Source organism: Chlamydotis macqueenii, chromosome 8 (assembly GCF_036417535.1).
Source record: "Chlamydotis macqueenii isolate bChlMac1 chromosome 8, bChlMac1.mat, whole genome shotgun sequence".
Classification (NCBI taxonomy): Eukaryota; Metazoa; Chordata; class Aves; order Otidiformes; family Otididae; genus Chlamydotis; species Chlamydotis macqueenii.
Window position 1 is genome coordinate 11,176,044 of NC_141563.1, and position 22,818 is coordinate 11,198,861.

Here is a 22,818-nt window from a genome sequence, read left to right on the forward strand (position 1 = left end):
CAGCTTATTCCTTATCAGACTACGTTCAGCCAGTCTCAGATTTATAATTTATAGCCAGCTACTGACTTGTTAAAGCCCACAAAAAGGAGCAAATGGAAGAGATTAAAAACCACAAAGCAGACTGTAGGGCAAACCTTATTCTCACTTTATGCCAAGTTCCAAACCAGGCTCAACATTAGAGGCACACTGCTTGCTCCTTGCTCTGAAGGGTTTGTTTTTGTTCTGGTTTGGTTTTTAAATACATATACCCTCTTTGAGCAAAATAATTCATTCTGCTGAGTATTCTTTCTTGTTCACCTCTGTTGAACATGACAAAGCCACTTGGCTTACAGGCAGAGTCAGAGGAACAGACCAGACCCCCAAAGAGGCACACGGCTTCTCTGCTATTCAGCATCTCTTATGCTCCAGCCTGGCAGAGAACAAACACATCCTTGCTCTGGATAAAGTCTTACACAGCCTTACCCAGTTTACTTCTCACACAAAATAAAGAAAAACGCACATTAATCCCAGACAGAAAATGAGAGATATTGCAAAGTGTTCTCCATTAATTTACCATTTAATATAAATGCTGACAGAAAAGCAGGTAAGACCTTGCAGACACTTCCATCTATTTACAAACCAAATAGCGAATCACCACCCTTCTGCTCACCAGAAGTATTTTTTAGTTGAATCTGCAACTGAAAGGACCCTTAGACACTATGTGGAAGGTGAGGCTGAATCAGCTTTAAGAGGGAGAAAAGCAAGGTGAAGAGGGAAGAAGAAACAGCATTTCACCGTACGGCTTTTTCTATATAACCACCATGCACACGCAATATGCCTCCACTTCCTTGTTCTTTAATAGAAAAGTGACATTGTTGGCTCTCCAGCTCTAAAAAAGAAATAAAGGAGACAAATACTGACTTTCAGATCTCTGGATCCTCTTGCCTTTTGCCTCCTGCAATCCACTTGTCCCACTTCAGCATAATATCTGGAAGGCTTTTCTTTCAAGTTTGAAATGTCTGTTGCAGGAATAAAGACACAGGGAGTTTTGGATATAGCAAACTCCTCTTGTCATCTCATAGTTTTTCCACAAGGCAGTAAAGTATCTAACCTTTCAAGGAAAGTGAACTCAATGCCTTGTGTGCCTCTGAATGTCTCCTCCTGCATGACCAGGCCTGTATGTACAAGACCTCAAAATTCCCCTGAACTTGTGAAGAATTCAGTTCATGTAATTCTTCTCATACATTCTACTGAATCTCTACTCCTATTAAAAATGTTTTGATAGTTACAAACAATAAATATTCATAATATCAACCCAGAGCCAGCCACTCCCATAAAGGGTCAAGATTTTTTTTTGATGGAGAAGTAAGAAAGAAGAAAACAGCAGGAGAAGAAAAGCAAGAAAGTAAACATTTCAAACAGAAAAAGAATTAATGACATTTTGTTTAGCATTGATTTATGACAGCAGCAGACAGGGAATTTCACTTGTCCAGGATCCAAAATAAAGTCAAGAAATAGTTCATAACCTGACTCAACAAATCTCATGGTCTCCTTTATTACCTAGACTATCCTTTTTATTTTTGTTAAATATACCTCTGCAGGGCACAATCACATACAATCAATACGATTGGAAAATTACATGAGCTCTATCCCAAGCATATATGCACCAATGTTAAAAAGTTATTTAGAAAACCAAACAAACCAAAAAATAAAATAAACTCCACCCAAAAAGGTGATAATGACTGCAGAATGTCTCGGGGAGACTTGTACAGAACTAACAAGATCAAAGAAAACTAGGCTTACAAGAGAAAAAAAAAAAAAACAAACAGGAAAAAAGTCATCTATAGAGAAATCCCACAACTGGAAGTCGATGATTTCAAAGAGGTGGTGGGAGCTGTCATATAGGAGATCCCACAGCTCGTCCTCCCTCCTCCCACGCATGCCTTGCTTCACCTCTTCCTCCCCATAGCAACAAGTACAATGGGGAAAGAGTTTGACACTATGCTACCAGTTTTAAAAAATAGGGAAAAGTAATCAAGCTATAGCACAGTTGCTAAGCTGACTTCAAGGAAAGCTCCTCATAGCACAGAGGCTGCTTACACAGCAAACAGAGGCCAAAGGGGTAATGGAAACTCTTTAAAATTAGAAAAAACCAAAGTCATTTGATGTGCCAGATTTGCCCATGCTACAGCAGCTTCACTGAGGAGAGGCTGCAGATTAAAGGTACCAATTGTGAACTGTGCAGCAGCTGTGACATGAACAGGGTTTCTTTTCCTCTGTCTCAGGTTGCTTTATACATTTATAAAATGCCACTAGCAAGTTTCTTTCTAAAAAGCTAGAAATAAAGAGGTCAGTGCACACATCCAGTTGTGGGATCCATCCAATACACAATCTGGTTTGGATGCCAAAGACTTGTGAGTGCTGTCTGCCACAGAGTTATTAATAAATCCTTTTAACATTAAAGAACCAAATAATTTCTTTAACATCAAATACTTAACAAGATTTTCTTTTTTACTTACAGATACATTTTCCCCATGTACATTTCATATCTAATTCCATTCTAATGCTTTTTATTTTCAGAGACACTGCACCACCTGTTGCTTCCATCCTCCCCAAGACTGTATTTTTCAAACTGAAGTTTGTAATTGTCTCCTGAAAGATGTAAACATACAACCTGTGTATCCGAAGACACTTGCCTTACCAGATGAAGCTAGGCACCTAAACTTTCCCAAATGCTGAATACCCGGCAATTTGCACTAAAATCATACACAAATTCACTGGAATTGCAAAGATTGCCTGGGGAAGATCAGTTAATTATTTTGGTTACTAAACCATAAGGACCCAATTTTGATTATTATGGTCACACATTTTAAGCTAGGATGTTCCCAATGCAGACAAATCCACATTCCCACATGCTCTTTTAATTGGGAAATTTCAGAAAACAGTTGCCCCCTTTTTGCTTACCGTAGTGTTCAAAGAGTTTCCACGGCATGATATTACATTTGCCATGGGAAATTATAGAGAAAAATCAATATTAAGTTTGTTCTCCTTTCCCTGCTACTCAAAGCTCCACCTGCATCACAAGAAGTGCCTTGAAGACTGTGACAACACTAAGGAGTTACATTCTTCTTCCTACACAAGAATAAAGACCACAGGTTAACTGTATAAGGACACTGCGCTGAGATAACATTCCCCAAAATCGCTTACTAATATTGTACAACTTGAACTAACTTATTCTAGTCTTTCACCCCCTTAACATTTCAACAGAAAACAATGCAGTTGGTAAGTATGGAAAAATAATCCCCAATGAAGTTTTTGACACTTCAGATTATATCAGATTTGAAAACAACTCAACTGGCGGTACATAAGCTGTATGCTCGTATACCACGAGTAACGACCACCCAACTGTTAGCACCAAGGCTAAACCTAAAAGGTGGCTCAGAAGAGCTGTCTCGCTTTCCTCATAAATTCAGAGTTTACACTTACTCAAGCAAGGCAGATATTTTACTAAGTTCGTGTCTAAATTACCATTTAAAAAACTCAAGAACTTTTGCTTCCTGTTGTTCACCCAGGGGAACTGATTTATTGTGATACAAAAAATTAAGTTGCCGACACACTGATTTTTTAATTTTTTTTTTTTGTTGTTGTTGTTCTTTTAATATCAGTGCTACAAACATTAGGAGAACGGAAAAGGAAGTGTGTGTTTTGGAAAGTGAACTGTGACAAAATTTGAAGATGAAGGTAACATCATGCCCCAGCCTTGCTCATATATTCCTTCTATCTATTCTAGGACTACAAGAACTTCTTCATACACACACAGACAAGCACAAAACTTGCTTGTATTGTGTTCCCACCCCCCCGCCCCCCCCCCCATTTTAGGACAGAGAAGATGAGGTGGCACTCCTGCTGTTGAGTCTCCCGATTCTTAGCACTGGATTTCTTGGACTATAAAAGTGGGTTTGAAATAGCTCGTCAGTTGAAGATACTTTATATTGGGATTCTTCAGATAACTACCTGTAAGTCTGCTTCATTACAGTCCAGATTTATAAATGGAAATGGCAATGGAAATGAGGGTTTATGCTATTCAGACTTACAGATTGCTCTGAATCTAAAAACCTTAATAACAGTCTGCAAAAATTTAAGTTAGATCAAGGAAGGGAAATGCAAGCGGCTTTCTTGTATTATTAATGAAAAGCCTCACTCCTAGCCCTTTTTAATGCAGAATTTGCCCCACCTTACTTAATTTGTGCTGCCAAGAGACAATATCATCATACAAGTTTTTTTCTTCCACATTTAATTTAATGTAAGGCTAGTCTGACAAGTTTCTTCTGTTCCAATGGGCTTAAAGTCAGTCACATTTGCAACACAGATTTATCTTCTACTGCAATTGAAGAAACTTTAAATCAGTATTCAATTTAGATTTAAACATTTAAAGACAAGGCTTCTTTGATGATATAAAATTTTTATGTTCCTTCTCCCTCTCTAAATGAGCCATTCTGTCAGCTGAGAGAACGCATAAGACTGAAAACATGTCAGAATATCCCAGATACATCTCAGTACATTGCAAACTGTATGACTAAATGGAATGATTTTCCACAATTCAATGGATGGATAAGGCTTGACAATCATTAACTTTTGTGAATTGTTATTAGGATAATACAGCCAACTCACAAAACCCTACAAAGATTTGACAATCAAAATGGCTACACCAGGGAAAAAAAAAGTGTAAAGCACAAGTCTTTGGCTCTCCTTTAAAGAAAAACAGCAGTTTACCGTGGTTATACAGATCCCCCGTTTGCCTACCAGTAGGGGCAATATCACATTTGTGCATCACTGAGTAATAACACCATTAGAAAAGGCAACTTCACAGAAGTTATTGGCTAAGCGAATTCATTTGAATGCTCCGTTTTGAGGCAGCAAGCTGTCACTGTTACACAATCAGGGAGGGTGAATGGGCAAGCCACAGAAGGAAAGGAAGGAAGAACAAAAGGGAGAGAGTAAGGCTCAGAAGAAACTACACAGAAGAACTTGAGAAGAAAGAGGATAACAGTGCTGCAAGTTTGAAAGGTGCTCTGATCTAAATAGAGTCCTACTCTAAAATGGGACAGGATACAATAGTATACAAGAGGGGCAGAGGAAAAAGTGTAAGTTTCTCCTATTAAGAGAACTAGGTCATAGGAAAGAAGAAGAGATGTTGACAGAAGGAAGAAAGAAACACTACACAATAAACAGACATTATTTCTACACTGACTGAATCACCATTTGACATACTAAAGCTTTACCTAACAGTTGAAGCTTTGTATTCTGGGGGAGTCTGTCCGTGCTGGGGTTGAAACCCAGGTATCAGTAAGGGTTCAAAGACATCTACTGCAATAGAAAAATCTAACCCACCTATCAAATGATGCAGTAGTGCCCTAAAACTATTATAATACTGTTTTTTTTTCTTGCCCAAGTAGAAGGAGCTAAACCACTTTCTAGCTGAGACCAGTTTCACCAAGGTGGACAGCATTCCTGTACAACTGCGATAATGATGAGCTACAAAAATGAACACAGCAAGATAGTTACTCCAGAAATTTTAATTCCCTAGTTATCTGCTGTAACCATCAATGCTTCCATTGTACCTGTCCTCCCAGTTCTATTAACATGCTTTTCCACAAAAAGGGAAAATTTTATGTGCAGCTTCCAGAAAGACTTAAAAGCATGCACTACATTTTTCTGTTTGACTTGTTTAATCAACTAAACTTCTGAAAAAAAAGCTGAAAAAGGACAAGAGGAGAAGGGGGGGGGGGGGGGGGGGACCAAAACAAGAAGCCAGAAATCAATACTGCTGGTGGATATTAAACAACTATTTAACAAGCCAAACTATAATACTGGGCAAATAGGGCATTCACCTGGACACACTGATCACAACAAGGACACAATGCACAAAGTACAGCACGGAGAGCTGGATAAAGGATTAAAAAATAACAGTAAGGTCTCCCTTCTAACCCACAGGTTGGTTTTGGAAGCATTCACCATATGTAGGCCAGCAATCTGAATAGCTCTTACTGCAGAATTCCTCCTGGGAGGAAAAGTAGAGGAAAGAGGAAAATCCCTAACCTAGCAAGGAAACTAGCTAGTACAACTAATAAAAGGTAAACAGTTTTCTGCCCCTCCAGATTTCCTTCCTAGTAGTGAAAATGAGTTTGCAGATTCAAACATATCATAACCGTCCTGAAAAATTCATTTCACATCAAGGAATTACTACAGTCAAAAAAGGTACATTCTGGGCTTGTCCTCCTAGATTAGAATATTGCACTAATTATCTGAACTAAAATGAGCTTCCTGTGTTAATAAAGACACAGCAGGAAGAAGTAAACTAATTAAAAACAACAACAAGAAGGCTGACCTGACAGTGGTGCTCTGCATTTAAGGATAGGACAACAGGACACAGTGCCTGTGTCAGTTGGCTTGTGAGCAGGCTGCCAGGGGAACATGTTAATCATCATCATGCCCTGGGCAGACAAGGGAGGAACAGACCTGACGGGCTCAAAACTTCATCAGCCTAGTTCTGATCAGCTCAAAGGGGAGCAGCTGTAATGCTAGGCCTCAAGTAGGAGATACAGATGGATGGGGGCAAAGTATAGATGAAGCTCTTCTCGGTGCAAAGATTATTCTTTGCCAAAAGTTAAGAGTGGTTAGGAAAAAAGCAAGCTTCAAAAACTACTCTTGGCAATCAAGAGGCCAAAGTTCAACTAAGAGCGAAATAAACCCGTGAGAAGACGTATGGAAAGTGTGGGCGTGTGCGCTGAAAAATGCCTTTATTTTCATTCAGTGCTTCTACCTCCCAGACATTTGATCACAACAGCTGCGCTCATGCGAAAAAATTCTTAAAACATACTCAATATATATACAGATATAACTATGTATATATGTATATATATATTTATATATAAATTTTTATTTAAATAAAAAAGAAAGCTCGAATCCCAAGCCAATATGTGTATCAAATCCTTGACCAGCCAGGTCTGTAGGGCATAATCAAATTCAATGTGAAATAGTATATAAACGCGGTGCCTTGACTGGGCAAATTAAATAATTGCTACTCAAAAGAGTCTTCTGTTTGGACTCTCCTACTGGTAGGCAATAGTGGGACTGTATCCCCTCCCACCCCCCATTTTGTTTTATTTAACAGTATGATGAATGCAAAGCTTAGCTCAAGGTTGCTATGACCTCAGCAAGAGTTAAGGTTAAGGAAAAAACTAAAAACCAAGGAAATTATTAACTCTTGCTTTACCCAACCAAAGCAATGCAGTAATTTATTACATAACCAGTGCGTTCCAATTTAGTAGTCTAACCCAGAAAGAAAAAAAATGAGAACAGGCCAAGAAGGTGCAGAGGGAGCAGCCCTTTAAAATCATTCTCCACAGAGTTCTTCATATTCAGGGTCTCACCCCAGTGCATGTCAAGAGAGTCAAAAAATGTGCAGCAAGAACAAAACCTCTTTAATTTCTTTAACTGTTGAAGAAAATATCTAGAAAGGCTTACTCTTTCTCCAGCTGATGCTTACAAAGCATCTACTTGTAGAAGGAGCACACTAGATGTATCTAGCAGAATTTGCTTTTCAGCAGTTCTGACTACTTCCAACAGGATCCATGCTGTACCTTACGTGGTCATTTTGATGCAACTTTTCCCCTAAGAAAGGGAAATCTATAAGAGATTCAGGTAAGCAGTGGCAGACCAGCTGCAGATTGATTCTCAGGTGTCAAATTCTGACACATACAGACCTTAAACAATATCAACTTTAAAAAAGAAATAAAAATTGCCCCCTATTTTTTAAAGATTGCCATCACTGATGTGCACAAATCAAAGATGCTGGTCTCCTTCAGAAAAAGGCTGTCACAACAGCATTACAATAAAATAATTGATATATCACTGAAAAAAGAAAGAAGAAAAAAGTGACATTATAGAGGAAGCTATGTTTTTAATAATAAAGTAGCAATGAAGAAAAAACAAAGGCAAGAGTTGCTAAGAAGGAGACATACATGAAAGACTCATTTCAAAAGGCAGAGATCAGTAAGTCCCTCTGCATCAACTCAACTGTATGGACTTTGGGTAAGCTTGTTTTAAAGGCATAGTGAGAAGGGGGGAAAAAAAACAAACCCAGCAAACACTGGAGGAACTAACATGGTTCACCAGCTCATCTGTAGTTAACGTCCATCTAGCAACTGCATAACCTGTTCACTCTGCCTTTTATTTCTAAAGATTCTGCCTTGGTCACAGCTGCACAACCTTTGATTAGTTAAGCCTCTCTACCACAAGCCCCAGCTAACCAGCTGCAGAAATACCCATGCTGTAGTAGATTGGTCTGCATTCTGCTGACCTCTTTAGTCCCCCTCTTTAATTACACATACTGTGCTGGGACATACACAAAGGACTGCATCTGTGGCAGAGCAAGAATTCTGTCACTTGTAGTTTAAACTTAAATACTTTACTCAAGCACTCTCACACAAGCTAGGGTTCAGCTCCTAGCCGCAACAGGAGGATTTGTTTTAAGAATGAAGTTTGCTGCACACCTTTTGACACTGATTCACAGCTACTCTCCAACCCTCATTCCTCGTTTACCTTTAAACCATACAAGGAAATGGCCAGGTTGTTTTAGTTGAGAAATTAAGGTGATAAGGAATTATGCACTGGGTATGTAATAATACCAAAATAAAAGAAAAAACCTACTTCATTAAGATCATACAATTAATCAAACAGAGTATATATATAATATCTTTTTTTTTTAAGCCCTGGGATCCAAGGCGTCCAAAGTTATTAAAATAAAGTTCATTCACAGAACAAAAACAAATTTAATTTGAATTGCTTGCAGATACTGCTAATTTTCATTTTTTTTTAATTAAAAAATGCGTTAATATGAACTATGTGCAGGATTTGTTTCTAGTAGTTGTGTTTGTGCACATTGCCTCTGGACCTGCTGCTCTGCTACTGCTGTTGCTCCTGGGTTTCTGCAATCACCCCTGGAAATAAACGTGACAGAAGCTACCAACACCCCAGCAAAAGAAACTCTGGGGTACACTGGCTTGACGTCATGGAGCAGATGGGGGCGTAACTCCCGCTCTCTGGGAATCATGGTTGTCTCCTCCTCCCTCCGGGTCCTCTGACAGGCTGAGAGACGCAGTCTTGTTTGACAGGAGAGCAATGTTATCTTGTGTCAAGGCTGATCCATTCGGAACATCACTGCTGAAAGAAAGTTGAGAAGAAAGGGGGAGGGTGGAGAAGGGAAGTAGTTACTGAGATATTTATTTTAAGGTAAAAGGACTTCAATATTTGTTGCTGCAGTATCTCAATGAACAGTTATGAACAAATATATACAGGTAAAGACTTGCCTCGTATAGTAAATAAGTTTGGTATGCTGCAGGTACTCACCAGAAAAAGAACAGCTAATAATAGTTAAGATCATAATAATAATAATAACAAGACTACATAAGAAACAAACAATAACAATAAGACTAATTGAAAACAAACAAGACATTATTTTTAGGGTTCTAGATAAGTTATATTTTGCAAAGTACTTCAGTATATGCACTCACCTACTCACGAGCTGAAATGGCCCTTAATTCATGCTTGCACTATAAAAAACTTGATTTGTGTAACCTTTTCCTAGCAGATGCTTCCACATCAGATACTATGTGAGGCAAGGAGTACTTTTCATATAGCAGCAAGTGACCCTGATTAAGTCATTCTCCTGTTAAACAAAGAAAGGTTGAAGACCCACATTACCTGAATGTCAGTGCGAGGTCCTCAGCTGAAACCTTACTTTGTGGTTCTAACTGTCCATTTTCTGCCTGTTTAGTGGTGCCCAGTTTGTTTTTCATGTCCAGTGAAGACTGGCTCTCCTTTAAAAAAAAGGACAGAAGAAAAATTCTTTAACACTGTGTTAAAAGAATGAGACTTCATCCTTTGGGATCAGTGATTAAGGCCTGGAAATTGGAGTCATACGGTGTAACCGACAAAAGCCATGAGACAACAATACAGACTCAGTAAGATATGCTCATTCTCTCAGGACATGGTATTTCCCAAAAGGAAGGGATGATGATGATTCTTGTAACAACAAGCAAAGACCACAGACTAAGAGCACACAGACTTCTGAACGCTAGCCTGCGCCTGCAGATGATGTCTATGTTAAAGCAGTTTATACAACTCATGGCACAGTGACCTTGGAGACGATTCATAGTTTTCAACAAATTCAGCGCTACACTTATTTTCAAATGGTGACAACGCAACAGTAGAGTATTTTAAAGTTGCTAGAATTCAAATTCTTCACGAATAAGAATCAAGAAGTTTTTCAGGAGGTTTTGAAGAATGAAGAGGTGAAGGATGACTTCAGCTGTGGTCATCCAGCAGAGAGCCTTTTTGCCATGGTGAAAGGGCTTCGGCCAGCTACACAGCTCTCCGCTCCACCTCTCTACCTCCCACCCCCACAGCACTCACCATGCTCAGCTCACGGGTTCTCTTCCCAATTTCCCTTTCCACCTGGTGTAGCTCCAAGCTCAGCTGTTCACTTGAGATCATCCCAGGCCACTTGGGAGGTGGGGGTGGGGGCTGTGGTTGGCCTGCCAGGGTAGTCGCCTCCCTCTGCAACAGCAGCCTGTTACTAACAGCCTAAATGCATAAAGCCAAGCACATACACAACTGAGCACACAACACACCAAGTACAGAAAGAGCTCTAGGCCATAACTCAAGTATTGCTTATTTGCAAAACCAAGGCCTTCCCTCTCCATGTTTAACAAAGTCCCAATCAAAATGGCTTCCAATGCAAGTTTAAACATTTTTTACATGCAGACAAGTCTTCACTTTTAAACAAGTAGTGTTAAATACCTTGTACTGTAATAAATTTGCATGGGTTTTCCCCATGAACCACTCCCTTCTTAAAACTAAGATTAAGCATATGAACAAAAACACTAGTCTATTTGTTAAACAAAAGACAACAGCAGATAAGCAAGTCTGCTGCTTTATTTTACAGTAGCAGAATTTACCAAAGTCTACAGTAGAGCCAGTATTATTACTAAATCATGTAAAATACCTTGAAAGCTCTGGATGTCAAGATGTAGCTTCCTACTGACCCAGATTAGTATGCACAGGAATAGAGAAGGGCGAGTGACCACAGTCATTCACAAGTTGCAAATCACTAGCAGCCAAGTAAAAGCAGTAGCCATGTCAGCCACTCCAAAAATCTGCTAATACTTGGGAATCAGTTCCATAAGCGCGTGCTCTGCATTCAAACACACTACCTACTACACCACAAAACCAAACACCTGGCTGGTCTTCAAGTAGAAATCCTCATTCATTCGACAAGAAAGCAAAATAATGTTGTAATTCGTGCTCTGAATTAAGCAATTGCTACAACCTTCTAACAGGTAAATCAATAAAGCCTCCTGGATTTTAAATATCTACTTGCAGAGATAAATTGAAAGCTGTTATTACTCAAAATAACTGATTAGTTCTGACAGATTCAAATTATGGTAAAATCAAGGCTCAAAACTCAATTATGTATGATTTAACACTGACACAATCCTAGTAATAATGAGCAGAGGCAGGCCACTTACAGGTTTTGCAACTTTCCAATACTCTTCTATTATGGCAAAGGCAGACATGCAAGATTTAAAACATTTTCTTCTCTTGTTCCCAAACAAGAGCACAAGAACACAAGTTATGTTTCAGGTAACTAAGAAATGCATACTACTTGTAACCGCTTCTGCGACTTACGAATTGTGAGCTCTTAAAACTAATCTGCAATAACCCTACTCTACAACACGTGCTCTTAGGTAACCACAGTTTCAGCAGAAGCTGCTATCCAATACTTACAGCAATTTCTTCTGGAAAAGATAATTATAAGTAGTTGCTGAGGTACCTAGAATAGTTTTCTGGTAGATATTTACTGTTTTTTCCTAGTAGGAAAAAAAAGTAACTACAGCTTTGCTAAAACAACTCTTTCATTATGCCTTCACAATTATCCTTCTGTGTCTCACAAAATACAAAAATTTCAGCTCACTAATTCTTTTACAAATGCAGACTCCTATCTTTCCTCATGTGGCAAGTGACTACATTTCTTCTTAGCAAGGAGATGTACAATATTAAGCTTTAATTTGTCAAGCTAAGTACCTTGAGTCTTGTGGCTTGCACTATTTAGGAAGAAACAGATACAACACAAAGCCAAACATGAAACAGATGGAAGTCACAGCTCTCTGTACATAAAATCAGACATTTTCAATGGCAGTAAAGCCAAGAGGAATGGGTATCTACACCACAAGTTTGCCTCTCATTTAACAGATGAACAGAGAGGGGAAGGAAGTTAGAGAGAGAATGAAAGCAAACGTGAATAAGCACAGAGTGCAAATTCAAGTATGGTGTTGATTTACATGGGAAGCGCAGGGAAGTTTCTGCTGCTGAGCAGAGAGGTTTACACTTGTACCAAAGTCCTGATGCCTGGCATCACAGAATTAAGTATTGTTACTGAATATCATTAGTCAGAGAAAAATAATCAACACATGAAAAACAAGCTTTACTAGCTTCATCTCTCTCCGTACTACCCCTCACCATTCTTACAAATGTTGGTACCAACCTCTAGTCCTCGCATTTGTGTCTGCTGGCTAATCTGATGGTCTACTTGCTGCAGCTCCATGCGCAGCTGCTGCTCTCGCTCCGCTGAGGGCAACTGTTTCCCATGACCAGTCACATCTGACATGGACAGTCTCTCCCTTTGGGATCAGAAAAGCAAAAATAAGGAGATTTCAAGAAGAAGGGGCGGGGGGAAGGAAGCTTCACTCAGCTGTCACAGAAAGAAATAGATAAAGAAAATTCAACAAAAGGCAAAGGAAAAAGAAAGTAATCCTACCTGTCATTAAAACGTCCCTGAGAAGGTATATTTTGATGAGGAGAATATGGAGAGCCTCCCCAGCCACCGTGAGCTCCATAAGGACTGTAGTCTGCCAGTGAACAGAAAGAAAACCATGTTGCATTACTACAAACCTCTCCTTCTAAGTAGTTCAGCCAACACACAGAAGTGGATAGAAATTAGAGAACAATCAAGTAGGTCAGCCCTCTAAGAGTGAGAAAGTCTAACACTTCTTCTGCTGAAATGAACACAAAAATACTACAGGCGACCAGTCTCACATGTGTAACACACGACTCTTCCTGCACGCCCAATAAGATGTGCCATAGACTTCCAGAGTCCATGAGTTTGTGAAGGGCTTTGGACACACAGCGGGATGGAGACACAGAAACAAACCCAGAGCCACTGTGAGAGCAACTACTTTTATTACTTAAGTTCCTAAAAGACTCGAGAGTTGATTGATAATTCTGAGATGCCTAGTTAACACCAGTTTGAAGATTAAGCTTTCAAGAAAGCCAGTGTTCGACCTGTAATAAAATCTCTAAGCTACTGCTTCAATTAAGCAAATGAGGTGGTGGGTTTTTTTTTTGTTTCCAGCAGTTAACTCCTGAAAAAATCTAGAAGGAAGTTTGGGGAAATAGAATTAGGTCTCTTAAGTGCACCTCAAGAAAGAGACCATCTTCTGAAGTAAAATATACAGCCAGACTACGCACAGGATTAGAAAACAGATGTTTAGAAAATAAACCATTCCTACTTTAGTTACTTTCCTTAACAGTACACAAAACAATGGCTGCATTGAGCTTGCATCAGCAACTACCCATAACTTAGGGGTGCAGTACAGTACTTCGTCATGATGGTTTTGCATTATATATTTGAGAAACCAGTACGTTTCTGGATTCTACCTGAACAGATTTAAAAGAAGCCTCATCTCAGAGGGACCAAGAGAACAAAATAACTTTTTCCAAACAGCAACACCAAATCACCACACTATACACAACGTGTGCACAAAAACCTGTCCTTGGAAAAGGAAATACTGGCAGCCTTTTCTTCAGGCTTCTCAGCATAGCCCCACCTAGAGTTATTTTTAGTGGCATAACATACATCTCATCTATATTTCTGAGACAAGAAACAAGTTTATGGGGGCTGTCTTCACATATTGTACCTGAAATGACGGATTTGGTGGTAGCTCCCTGAACCGCCATGGCCTGCATGGGACCAGAATTCTGGTACATCGCTTTGGAAGTACGAGAGATAGCCCCAAATCTCGACACAGTTGGTCGGTCTCCAAATGGAATGAGGTCATCATCACCAGTCTCCGCTGCTCTTCGCTGCATGTCTAATCGCTGGTCACGCATGGTTTTACTATCTACGTTCTAGACAAGATACGGAAAAGGCAGTAAAAAACTTATTCAGAAATTAACAAAATCACATTCCTTTTATAACAAGCTGGTACCAACTCAGTTGTGACTCAAGAACTGTAACATGTTAAAACTGGAAGAGGTATTAGATGGTATCTACTTTGGAATTCTGAAAAAAATTGCATTTTAATCTCTAGTCCATAGGATGCTAGTAACAATTTTAATTTATTTCCATTTACTGAGTAGAGGAAAAGAACACAGTGAAGCTACAATACCATCTACATAAAATCCAGCATTATGTACTCTCAGATGATACTATTCTTATCCTTGAAAAAAGGAATCTTCTAGCAACAATTAAAAAAGGGAAGAATTATTAATTCACTTGCCATCTGCAGTGAAGCTCTTCTGAGAATTTTTTCCTGTGAGGAAACAAAAACTAAAGAGCAGCAGAGATCATGTTTGCTTATCTGAAAATTAGCTCTGGGGCAGAAGAATGCTTTGTTTAGCAATAAAAAAGGAGGCTGCTTCTCCAGAACCCTATTACCTCTCTTAATTGAGTTCCAGTTTGTTTGCAGAGTTTTAAAAAGACAAGAGCTGTTGGTCGGTTCCTGAACGCTGCTACCTGGACAGCAATAAGCTGATTCTGAGTAATCTCAGTACTTCCCCAGGTCAAACGCGACAGTGTTATGACTCAAGGCAAACACACTGTGTAGGATGGAGCAAAAGGACATGGAAAAACACAATGCTGCAGATGAAACGCCTTTTCTCACTCTGCTTTTTCTGAGAGAAAGTCTCTTTTTTACTCCCATTTCACACAGAGCTTTCGAGGCCTTACAGGAAGGCAATTCAGTGGAGAGAAACAGGACACATTTAATTCCAATGAGGCAGAGGGGAAACGGGGAAGTCTGTTTGTGGGCAAAGGGGAGAAACAGGATAGAAAAATCTGATTGTTTCGTTCAGTGGTGGCAACAGCTGAGCACCTACCCACAGAAGAATAAATTCTGGATAGAAATTTCTTCCTCCTCCCCTTATTGGCCAAAGAAAGGTCACCATGACAGTGACAATATATAAACAAAAGATGATAGAACATTTCTGCAGATGGGAGGTGAAGGAGTAAAACAGATGCATCTCTAAAATAGTCCCTCAGACTAAACAGTCCTTTCTCTTGAAGACCTGAATGTCCTCTTGCTTGCATGGGCTACCAGCATACTTCTTGCTGTTGAGCGATGCTCAACAGTTAGAAAGAAACAGAATAGTGGTGCTATTTTTCTTTTCTTTTCTTCTACATTCATAACGCCCATTAAATGACAGCCTAGCAGCCCCTTCTTGTGGTCAGAAATCACAGAATCCTTCAAGTAAAAACTAGTAACATTGTTAACAGCAGGCACAATCACCTTAAAAGGAATTAATAGCACAAAGTCAAGTTACAGCATCTCCCTCTGACAAAAAGTAGTACAGGAGACAACAGACGGACATGTTTAACTCACAAGCTGACAGTGCAGTGATTTTTGTATTTCGAGTAAATGTAAAGAATCATGACAAAATAGCTCTTGCTATCACGGCTTTAGAGCAGAGTGGTTAGCCTGCATCTATATCCAGAATTTTCAAACACCTACACAGATGTAGGAATGTTCATACTTTTGAAAAAACAAAGCACTATGCATGCTTGCAAATGCATTCTTTGACTAAAATGCACTTTTGAGCTTAAATACAAGCACTGCTGAGATCCTGGAAAGCAAATGAAAGAATCCCTCCCAAGCCACAGAAGTATCAACTTTTCTTCTGTGTTCCCCTAATCCCTACATACCGCCATCTCCACACTCCTTGCTGCCACAACATCTTTGGGTTTTGCATCTTTGGTTCCAATGTAGGAGCCGATGGTGTCACAGGACCAGGGAGAGTACTGGCTATAGTCATTTCCTTTGTACTTCCCAGCTACTTTCAGGTCTTCATCCAAGTACTGTACAAACACAAAAATCTGGTTCTGTAAGTGAAGGGAAGAAGCAGCTTCACAGCCACCACTACTTAGTTCAACAACAGTGAACTTGAAGAAAAACACCACCAGGATTTTTTTTTTTGTATTGGATACATCACCATTTGGAATTGGGCCACAGCAAACATGAAATGTGTGACAACCTGATCACCTGGCTACACTCCCAGTGCTGACTGTTCACTTGGCCAGTATAAAAGTGATATTTTGACCTTGGTTTAAACAAAAAAAAAAAAACAAAAAACAAAAAAAAAAAAAAACCCCAACCAAACAAAACCAAAAAACCAAACCAAAAAAACCAAAACCCCAAACCTTTACTGTTACTTAATTCTAAACATGTCAGAAGCAAATGAAGCAAAGTCCAGTAACCGTGAAGACTGACTACTTCAATTAGCAAGGGCTTAAAACTAATTGTCTTGGTTGCACCAAAAGCAGATAGCTTAGAATCAGTTGTAGATCAGAGAATCAACTGCTAATGGAGAGACTGGAGACTGCAGTATAAGGACTTCCAACCTGGAGCACAAAACCTAACCCCTCCAACACCTGTCAACACTGTACTGTTCTAATTTTCTTAATATCTTCACTTATCAGTGCACTCAAACTCCAAAGTATTTTCTAAACATGCTAGTAAGTCACACTTTGTCAAAATATGCTTACCTCCTCTGAATGAAAAGGATGAGGCAAGGTTGGTGATGGCGCAAAAGGAGGTGGAGAAATCACCTTCCTCTCTTCTAGCTGGGCCATGATCTCTTTCCTTCGGCGGTGAAGTTCGTCCAGGCTGGGATGTGGCTGAAATTAAGGCAGAAATACATTACAAAATACCCCAACAGTATACTGCAAGAAAAGCAAGATACAGCAAATAGACAGTACATTACAATAATAAGTAATGATCACTTTGTTAAAGTCTAACTTTCATCTTTAATATAGGACGTGCATGTTCCTCTACAGAGTGTTAGTTCAAAACACCCCAAAGGCAAGGAACATTCTTTGCCCAAAACTGGTTAGATCCTCAACTAACTCAGTGTTTCTAACTTGAAAACTACTAACCTTCTAACTCACAGGTAGCTCAACATAATTCTGTGTTCCAACTTGGTAAAGTTTCCACTGGAACATGCTCCAGCATGACAAGTCCCCATTTCAGTCATACAGGGGAAAGTGGTAGAACTATACATATCGCAACCTAGTCACTGTTAGTTTGCATTTAATATTTATTTTGTACAGAATTAAACATCCCACAAATGTGTCAAACTCAAAACAGATCAGCTATAAGCTACATTAAGCTTCCTGTACTCAGCGATATGATTTAGAGCCCTTCATCTGAATTACAACTACCTAAGTCCAACTACTTTACAGGACTCCATTCCAGCTGGTGATTTACCAAAACAAGTTCGTACCCTTCTACTAGGAAGACCCTCCAGTTGGCAATCTTAAAGTAGAGAAAATTAGGAAAGGCAGACTTTTCAGTTCCTTCATCAAGGGATGTATGTTTGCATATTCATTTATTAGGCAGAGAGATGGCCAGTACAAGAATGCACACGTGACCATTTGCACACAGTATTTAATCTGCACTGGAAAGAGAGCAGCCCTCTCTAGTCTACTCTTTGTTGGAGAAGTCAGGGCCATCTGAGATTTACAAAATTAATTACTAAGCTTTTCTACTTCGAGCACTAAGTAGCAGCCTGCTCTTTTACATATTAACATCATTACAATTCCAGAGTTGACTAGTAACTAAAATGGCTTCCAGTTTTTGATCAGCTTCGTCAAATGTACTCCTTCTTAAAGTTCAAACTTCTAATTCCTCACAAAACCCACCTGCAGCCACCAGCAGTTGCACCACCTTCCTGCCAAAATATTCAACTTGTCAAGCAGTTTATATTTTCTCTCTCAAACAACCAAAAAACCACAACATAAAAACCATACCCTGTGGCATGAAGGTCTGATCTGACTGAGATGTGGAGCCACTGGGCAATAACCCTCTGTTTGCTGGTATCTGTCTCTGGATTCAGGTACGTAGGAAGGTACAGCTGCTTGCGGAATTTCAATGGGTACAGGGCTTCCTCGGACAATCTCCTCTCGCTGGTATGGCTGGACCGGGGGATATACGCGCCGGCTGTCGTAGTGTGGTGGGTATATGGGTTGTCCCATTGGAGGATACTGCTGCGGCTGCGTGTACTGCGGGCTCACCACACGGTCCTGAAGGTAGGGTGGGTAATGATCTAAGTAAGGTGGAGCAGGTTCAGGAGCTGAAGGAGGAGGTCGGACAAAGCGAGACATGGACTGAGTGGGATAGTAAACCCCTGCAATAAGGCAAGAGGGAAAAACATAAGATACAGAAAGTGATTATTATAACCGTCCACAAAAACAGTTTCAAATACTCTAGTCTACAAGTGTCATGAAGAGAATGGGAAAAATTAATTCACATTTGCTGTTTGCTCCTACTGTCTAACCGGTACTTTTACTCAAAAATTAACCTCAGAAAACCTAGAAAAAGCAAAAGCTGATCCAAAGCTCAAGCAACACAGTTTAATTATATAAGATACCAGCAAGGTGTAAAGGTTACAGTAGTTGGAAAAGAGGTGATGAGACAGAGCCTACCACAGGTGTCACAGAAGTCCTGCTAGCATAGTAAATAGAAATAATTCACTAGAATGTCTCTGCAGATTGATAGGAACACTTTTAGCTAGGCAAGACCTAAAAAGTAAACTGAAGATTAGGCTGTACATCTTTATCCACACAAATAAAATTTAATTTGCCCCCACATATCAGAGGCTCTACCTGTGTAAAGAAACTTGGATTAATTAGAACTACAAGTTATGTAAAGATTTGTTCTACCTCTTGAACAGTAGAAGGAAATTTCAGCACTGTGAATCACCAAAGACTTCTCAGATCACACCTTCTAGTTACCTCAAGGTTTTAGTAACCTATCTGGGATGTCTTATAGACAATTTAAAAATATTCATGAATACGTGCACATCATCAACCTTTGCATCTAACTTTCTGGACAACTCAGATCTTCATTTGCACACAATCAAACTCTCAACTTTTTTTTTCCCCCCTTCAAAATGCTCTGCAACTTTCTTTGGTATCATCAGCCCCTTCCGTTCTAGGGGCTTTTTATTCTTCTTTTGGACTTTCATTCCTTATTTTTCTTTCACGTTAACTTCACTTCATGTCATTTCTCTCTATAATCCGATGTGGTATAAGAACCATTCTCTGTCACCATATATAGCCATACCTTTTCTTTTTAGTTCCCTTCAATATTACTTTTTTCCACTTGGTCTCTTCCTACTTAGAACGTTTTGTCTTATTTCCTTTTTAATGAGGTTTTCTTTTTGTTCCCAGCCCTCTAATTTCACTTGTCTCTACTCATCAGATGCAGTGCAGACATTTCTGAAACACTCATACACTTTTCATTAGGACATAAGTACTTTCACCCCTCAAGCACAGATCCCTCTGCTGGTAAAGCGTTATTCTTGTTTTCGCCAAGTCAAACTGAATTAAGGATTACCAGATCCCTGATCTAACCCAGTTGGATTTGCTACACTGGATGGATACAAACCTCTATTTTCACTTGCATTGAAGTCCTCAGTCAAGACACAGAAAGCCTAATAATTTCCATTTTATTACGCCACCACCAAATTATTGCCTATAATCCACGTGATATGCAAGAAAACTCCATCTTAAGGGCTTAAGTGTTAACTTAAACACTAGAGTGAGGTGAGAGAACAAAGTTAACATGAAAATAAAAGACAGATCTTGCTCTCAAACTTACCTTGTTGGTAGGGTGCTGGCTCAAATGGTGGGGCAGCTCCTCTAGGATCCTGATAAAACATATCTGCTTGCTGAGTATTATACAGCTGAGACCCTCGTGGTACCATTTGCAACTGCTTGGTGACAGACACCGAAGGCAGATCTGTTGGTGCCCGCGTGGGCACAGGATGAGGGTTCACTGGTAAGGCAGAAATAGGGCTCTTGGGGACAGATTCCAGCCTAAAAAGTAGAAAGACAGCACTGCTCATGAAGGCCTGATATATAGCACATTGTACTTTAAAACACTGTTCTTTGTCTATATTCCACCTTCTGAAGGCTTACACCCCCCTCTCCAATTAAAACACAAGCAAAAAAAGGAATTAAAGCAGTTTAGAGTTTTAGCTTCAGTTTTCTACTCTACTCTTTAATAACTTAAAAAAGAAAATCAAACCCAAACCTCCCCTGTTCTGTTTCTTTTATAGAGAATGGGTTTACTTTGTTTCTACTGCATATTTACACATATGACACTTTGAACAACAGTTAGGAAGATCCGTACAAGTCAGGAGGGGATCCAGGGGCACTGCTACTCAGATGGTCCATCTTCCCTGGCTTCAGAGCAGTTTCATAACCGGAGTCAGTCCCGCGAGAAATTAGCTGCGTCACCGTGCTGCCCGTTGACACAATTCCATTTGGCAGAGCTGAAGTTTTCCTATTGGGCAAGTCCACTCCCCCTTCCTCCGAGAGGATAGCTCCTGAAGGCAGGCCCACCTCATTTAGCTGGCCCAGGGAGGCACTCAGGGGTCTTCTGGGAACCAGACGCTTGTTCATTTTACGGAATCTTCAGAAAAAGAAACCAGTCATTAAAAATTGAAACAAAAAACTAGTAGCAGTTGCATTTTCAACACAGATGCTACCAGAAGCTTCAAGTTTTAATTCAAGTTTCTTAAGGGCTTCGGAGAAATTTATTATGAATATGTTAAACTACAACTTCACTGCTACTTGAAGCTGCCATTAACAGTTCAATTATAAGAACAAGGATAGACTTTTTTATGTGAAATACACCCAGAATCCACAGCTACACTTCACACAGCAAGTTAAAAATCTTCTTTCCTATACATAGATGCGTTTCAACTGTACAAAATAAAACTAAAACAAAACATCACATAAAATATTACCTGTAGTAACAGAAGCTTCAGAGTAAGAATCGCAGACTATTAGAGTTTATTTTATTCAGAGAAGAAATAGTAGAAAATTAAAGTGACAAAAGATTAACAGATTCCTTTGTGTGTCATTTGTCCAACCACAAGCCAAGTTAAGCCTTCATTGCCATGTGGTATCTTTTAAAGCATAGTTTGTTAAGATTCATGTCAATATACCAATATGCAGCTTACACCATTTGCACTGTTTGATAAATTAAGCGTTTGCAGCAAAAACCGCTTCTGGTATGTCTGAACAAACATGAGCCTTTTAACTAGTGTTCCACAAGAATTAGAAGACTGACAGTTTTGGACCAAAGAGTGCAAATTCCAGAGGTGAAGATCCTCCACTAAACATTCTGCCATTATCTTAGATCCCAGAATGTAAGTGGGAGGGCATATTTGCAGGCCTGAGTGTTCCTGCTGTTTATACTGGCAAATAAGAGGCCATTTCCTATCCAAAAAAGTTTCAACAGAGTTGAAGCGAAGACTCTTGCATCCTATCTAACAAGCAAAGTGAGATGGTAACACAACCAGGAAGGTACACACATTATTGTAGAAAATAAGAGGGCAGTTATACTCTATTATTGAATCTTCAAGTAATCTTTATTTTTGCCCATATGCACAGCATTAACAGCAATGCAGAAGCCAAAGAGGTTTTTTGTTGTTGTGGGGTTTTGTTGTTTTGGTTTTTTTTAGATGTGACCGTATATTCAGTCCAAGTGTAGTCTTGCTATATGAGTTTGAGCAGTTCATCTGTGACAGTTAATTGACTATCTTCTAGCCACATTCCTAACTCCATACACACCCCAATTTCCTGGTGGGATTAATCTTTACCCACATAATCAAACTATAAATTCAAGCTATATAGACAAAATCCAGAATGCATTTAAAGGGAGTAAAACCAGGCTATCATCACAGCAGAAGCACCTGAATAGGGACAGACCACAGCTTTCTAAACACGTGCTGCTCAGAAGTTGTTCTGGCATCTCATGTGAGCCATGCAAGTCAGCTGGACACATGCCAGCAAGCCAAAGTGAGCTCCCCAGGCTGCACTTAACAGCTTCACTTTGGCATCCTGTTCAATACCAAGCCAGTTTCTCCCTGCAACGCAGCAGCAGCAGGTTGGGAAACCATTGCCATGTTCTCCCTGCCAATAACTTCTGGACATCTGCCTTCCATCAGGTCTCACAGAGGTACAGTGTCTGATGGCTCCTGACTCTCTGAAGGCTTGCACGCAACTTGCAAGATAAGGATTGGCCATCCCTGCCCATTCACACAGAACGCAACAGAACGCTCAAGAGGGACCGGTGCATGTGTCTACACACCCACTCTATCATAGTGACAGGAGGAATTTATACAGCACCCACCACAGCAAAATACGTAGAAAGAACAGAAGTTGCAAAGTGCTGCCCTCTGGATTTCTCTGCACAATTTTGTGGACCTTTGTTGCAGTCTCCACACGTGTGGGACAAAAATAATCTAAACAAGTTTAATACTTGCCTATGCATACTGGGTCTTTATCCCTTGCCAAGAAGGGAATCAGCTGCTGTTTAAGCAAATTTAGATTATAATTTGCTCTCTAAGGCATTACCACATACTTCCCTGTAACCTTCCTGAAAACTTAAAGCTACATATATACCGGAACTATACAGCAAAAGCAACGCC

The 22,818-nt window shown here is 39.7% G+C and overlaps 1 protein-coding gene across 12 annotated transcripts in view; it reads right to left on the bottom strand.

Moving 5' to 3' along the window:
- Positions 1 to 3,847: 3,847 nt before the first annotated feature.
- Positions 3,848 to 22,818, bottom strand: part of RC3H1 (ring finger and CCCH-type domains 1) — a 60,828-nt gene continuing 41,857 nt past the window's right edge. For 5 of the 12 annotated variants that reach the window (XM_086753414.1, XM_086753409.1, XM_086753412.1 and 2 more), the window contains exons 10-20: positions 20,511 to 20,792; positions 19,977 to 20,194; positions 18,125 to 18,501; positions 16,862 to 16,993; positions 16,022 to 16,192; positions 14,019 to 14,229; positions 12,860 to 12,950; positions 12,587 to 12,722; positions 10,456 to 10,626; positions 9,745 to 9,860; positions 3,848 to 9,204 (exon numbers count right to left, since the gene is read on the bottom strand). In XM_086753414.1, the coding sequence (XP_086609540.1) occupies positions 9,051 to 9,204; positions 9,745 to 9,860; positions 10,456 to 10,626; positions 12,587 to 12,722; positions 12,860 to 12,950; positions 14,019 to 14,229; positions 16,022 to 16,192; positions 16,862 to 16,993; positions 18,125 to 18,501; positions 19,977 to 20,194; positions 20,511 to 20,792 (2,059 nt within the window). In that variant the 3' untranslated portion in view covers positions 3,848 to 9,050. The remainder of the gene's footprint in view (positions 9,205 to 9,744; positions 9,861 to 10,455; positions 10,627 to 12,586; positions 12,723 to 12,859; positions 12,951 to 14,018; positions 14,230 to 16,021; positions 16,193 to 16,861; positions 16,994 to 18,124; positions 18,502 to 19,976; positions 20,195 to 20,510; positions 20,793 to 22,818) is intronic. The other 7 variants (XM_086753420.1, XM_086753419.1, XM_086753416.1 and 4 more) reach the window with 7 other exon arrangements.